We start from the raw sequence: 4,290 nt of genomic DNA, 5'->3' as shown, positions 1-4,290 counted from the left end.
AGATATAGCTGAATAACACCAGGTGTATTATTACTAATGCTTCGATTAATAAATCCCAGTGTCCTATTTGCCTTATTACGAACATTTATGCGTTTATTTTTTTTTGTTTTAAATACTTACTAATCATAACTCCCAGATCCCTTTCACAATCTAACTGCACTTTTCACACCATCTAGCTCGTATCTTGTAATTATATCATCATTACCTAGCCTCAAAACCTTGCATTTGTCAGCATTAAACTGCATCTACCAATCTTTTAACAATTTCAAAACCCTATTTAGATCGTCTTGAAGTGATAGTGAATCTTTTTCTGTGTTTATTTTCCTCACGATTTTTGTATCATCAGCAAATTTGCAAATATTGCTGCTCGAACCTGAATCTAAATCATTTATATATATTATGAATAACAGAAGTACAGGACAGAGCATTCAGGAACTCCACTTACAATATTTTCCCACTCTGAATTAACCTTAATTATACTAATTCTGTTTCCTTTGGTATAGCCATGCCCTAATCTAACTTAATATAGCACCCCCAATACCATGAGTCTCTATCTTATAATAAATCTTTCATGTGGCACTGTATCAAAAGCTTTGCTAAATTCATGGTACACATCACAAACCCTACCACTCTCAACTGTCTCAACTATGCTGGAATAAAATGATAGCTAATTTGTTAAACATGAACGGCCATTTGTAAAAACTGTGTTGTGATTCATTTATTAGTTTATGTTTTTCATGATGAAGACGAATTGTACATGCAATTATCAATTCAAGTAACTTTCTCACAATAGACTAAGCAAATTGGCCGATAGTTTGATGCAAGTGATCTATCTCCTTTAATAAAAATTGGAACCACAATAGCAACCTTCCACGTCTCTGGCACTCTGCCTGACTCTAATAATTTAATAAATATGGTAGATAATGGCTCGCAAAGCTCCACTTTGCATTCTTTAAGCACCCTGGCAAACAATTCATCTGGCCCTGAGGATTTGTTTTGCTTGAGTTTCACTATTTGTTTAATAACATCCTCCCTGGTAACTGCTAGACTAGTCAACCTGTTCTATTCTCCACCCACATAGAAGGGTGGGGGTCATCATTTCGCTGAAGGCATAATGTTAAGTTCCTCTTTAGTAAATTCAGAGATAAAATATTTGTTAAAAATACTACTCATCTCTTCGTCATTATATGTTATCCGACCTGTCTCAGTTTTTAATGGACTCAGTTTTTTCTTCAGATCCTCTAATATCCATTATGTGTCATTATTATTTGATCTATTCAATTTGTTTGGTATACTATGTTCTGTACTTAGCTTAGAATACTTTTAATTAACTTATATTTTGAATCCACATCAAAATCCCTTTTTACATCGCCCATGGCTGGGTTCACGACTTGCTGGAAGACCGGCCCACACCCCATGCCCAGGACTTTCCAATCTATAACATCCAAAAATATTCTTAGGCCATTAAAATTATACATGTCATTTCTTCTATAGAAGTGTTCAATGTTAAGTTAAGTATTAAGTACTAATACTAATTAGGTGACAGTATTAAGTGAATGAATAATACTGTGTTGGTGCTGATATAATACACACACAATTCTTACTCTCAAGATTTAGAATTAGTTCATTCCCATTAATAAGTTATTTATTCAGGACAATGGAAAGGCTTCAATGACATCATAGTATTGGCTGGTGACATGTTAGTGTTGGCTGGTGACATGTTAGTGTTGGCTGGTGACATGTTAGTGTTGGCTGGAGACATGTTAGTGTTGTCTGGTGACATGTTAGTGTTGGATGGTGACATGTTAGTGTTGGCTGGTGACATGTTAGTATTGGCTGGTGACATGTTAGTGTTGGATGGTGACATGTTAGTGTTGGCTGGTGACATGTTAGTGTTGGCTGGTGACATGTTAGTGTTGGCTGGTGACATGTTAGTATTGGCTGGTGACATGTTAGTGTTGGATGGTGACATGTTAGTGTTGGCTGGTGACATGTAAGTGTTGGCTGGTGACATGTTAGTGTTGGCTGGTGACATGTTAGTATTGGCTGGTGACATGTTAGTGTTGGATGGTGACATGTTAGTGTTGGCTGGTGACATGTTAGTGTTGGCTGGTGACATGTTAGTGTTGGCTGGTGACATGTTAGTGTTGGCTGGTGACATGTTAGTATTGGCTGGTGACATGTTAGTGTTGGATGGTGACATGTTAGTGTTGGCTGGTGACATGTTAGTGTTGGCTGGTGACATGTTAGTATTGGCTGGTGACATGTTAGTGTTGGATGGTGACATGTTAGTGTTGGCTGGTGACATGTTAGTGTTGGCTGGTGACATGTTAGTGTTGGCTGGTGACATGTTAGTGTTGGCTGGTGACATGTTAGTATTGGCTGGTGACATGTTAGTGTTGGATGGTGACATGTTAGTGTTGGCTGGTGACATGTTAGTGTTGGCTGGTGACATGTTAGTGTTGGCTGGTGACATGTTAGTGTCACCTGGAGACATGTTAGTGTTGGATGGTGACATGTTAGTGTTGGCTGGAGACATGTTAGTGTTGTCTGGTGACATGTTAGTGTTGGATGGTGACATGTTAGTGTTGGCTGGTGACATGTTAGTTTTGGCTGGTGACATGTTAGTGTTGGATGGTGACATGTTAGTGTTGGCTGGTGACATGTTAGTGTTGGCTGGTGACATGTTAGTGTTGGCTGGTGACATGTTAGTATTGGCTGGTGACATGTTAGTGTTGGATGGTGACATGTTAGTGTTGGCTGGTGACATGTTAGTGTTGGCTGGTGACATGTTAGTGTTGGCTGGTGACATGTTAGTATTGGCTGGTGACATGTTAGTTTTGGATGGTGACATGTTAGTGTTGGCTGGTGACATGTTAGTGTTGGCTGGTGACATGTTAGTGTTGGCTGGTGACATGTTAGTATTGGCTGGTGACATGTTAGTATTGGCTGGTGACATGTTAGTGTTGGATGGTGACATGTTAGTGTTGGCTGGTGACATGTTAGTGTTGGCTGGTGACATGTTAGTGTTGGCTGGTGACATGTTAGTATTGGCTGGTGACATGTTAGTGTTGGATGGTGACATGTTAGTGTTGGCTGGTGACATGTTAGTGTTGGCTGGTGACATGTTAGTGTTGGCTGGTGACATGTTAGTATTGGCTGGTGACATGTTAGTGTTGGATGGTGACATGTTAGTGTTGGCTGGTGACATGTTAGTGTTGGCTGGTGACATGTTAGTGTTGGCTGGTGACATGTTAGTGTCACCTGGAGACATGTTAGTGTTGTCTGGTGACATGTTAGTGTTGGCTGGTGACTTGTTAGTGTTGGCTGGTGACATGTTAGTGTTGGCTGGTGACTTGTTAGTGTTGGCTGGTGACATGTTAGTGTTGGCTGGTGACATGTTAGTGTTGGCTGTGACATGTTAGTGTTGGCTGGTGACATGTTAGTGTTGGCTGGTGACATGTTAGTGTCACCTGGAGACATGTTAGTGTTGGCTGGTGACATGTTAGTGTTACCTGGAGACATGTTAGTGTTGGATGGTGACATCTTAGTCATTTTAGTGTTGGCTGGTGACAGCCCTGACCTGTCTGTGCAATTCTGTTCACTGAATTTAACATTTGTGTATAAAGAGTAAAATATATAAAAATGAACCACATGTTGCTTCTATAAACAATTATTTTGTTACAAATGTATTATTTTGTACAAATCGGAAGTTATATTTCTGAGTGTTATATTTTAGAGACGATCTGATAGTTCAGCACCATCATATCAGGGGCATACTCCATGGTATGTTGGGGGCACGGTCTCACCAGAACGGGCATTGTCCTGACACACCGGCCCTTAACCTAACGAAACAGAAAACACTTACATCGTAACCGCCTCCTGCTCTCAGTTTTACAGTGTTTCCTTCTTATTAATAGCATACTGATTTGGCAGTAAAATTTAAGAGTCGTATTCCAATTAGCAATAAACCAAGTGAGAAAGGCTGGAGGGAGAGAGGCTGGTCACTGTCAGTCTTGTTATGGCAGTGACCACCACAGCACCCACTTACACTGACACTCACAGGGCAGGCTACAGTGACCACCACAGCACCCACTTACACTGACACTCACAGGGCAGGCTACAGTGACCACCACAGCACCCACTTACACTGACACTCACAGGGCAGGCTACAGTGACCACCACAGCACCCACTTACACTGACACTAACAGGGCAGGCTACAGTGACCACCACAGCACACACTTACACTGACACTCACAGGGCAGGCTACAGTGATCACCACAGCACTC

General features: G+C 41.0%; 1 protein-coding gene across 1 annotated transcript; it reads right to left on the bottom strand.

The window, feature by feature from the left end:
* Nucleotides 1-1,645: 1,645 nt before the first annotated feature.
* Nucleotides 1,646-3,400, bottom strand: LOC123755223 (DNA-directed RNA polymerase II subunit RPB1-like). Its single transcript, XM_045737673.1, has one exon. The coding sequence runs from the start codon at nucleotides 3,398-3,400 to the stop codon at nucleotides 1,646-1,648; it is 1,755 nt and encodes a 584-aa protein (XP_045593629.1).
* Nucleotides 3,401-4,290: the final 890 nt, after the last annotated feature.

This window comes from Procambarus clarkii, chromosome 20 (genome assembly GCF_040958095.1).
Source record: "Procambarus clarkii isolate CNS0578487 chromosome 20, FALCON_Pclarkii_2.0, whole genome shotgun sequence".
Lineage (NCBI taxonomy): Eukaryota > Metazoa > Arthropoda > Malacostraca > Decapoda > Cambaridae > Procambarus > Procambarus clarkii.
The sequence above is the reverse complement of the archived record's forward strand: the minus strand, read 5'-3'. Positions and strand labels throughout refer to the sequence as shown.

Bases quoted from the DNA above. Each gene is read 5' to 3' on its own strand.
- LOC123755223 (XM_045737673.1), bottom strand. From the start codon at position 3,400: ATGTCACCAGCCAACACTAACATGTCACCAGCCAACACTAACAAGTCA.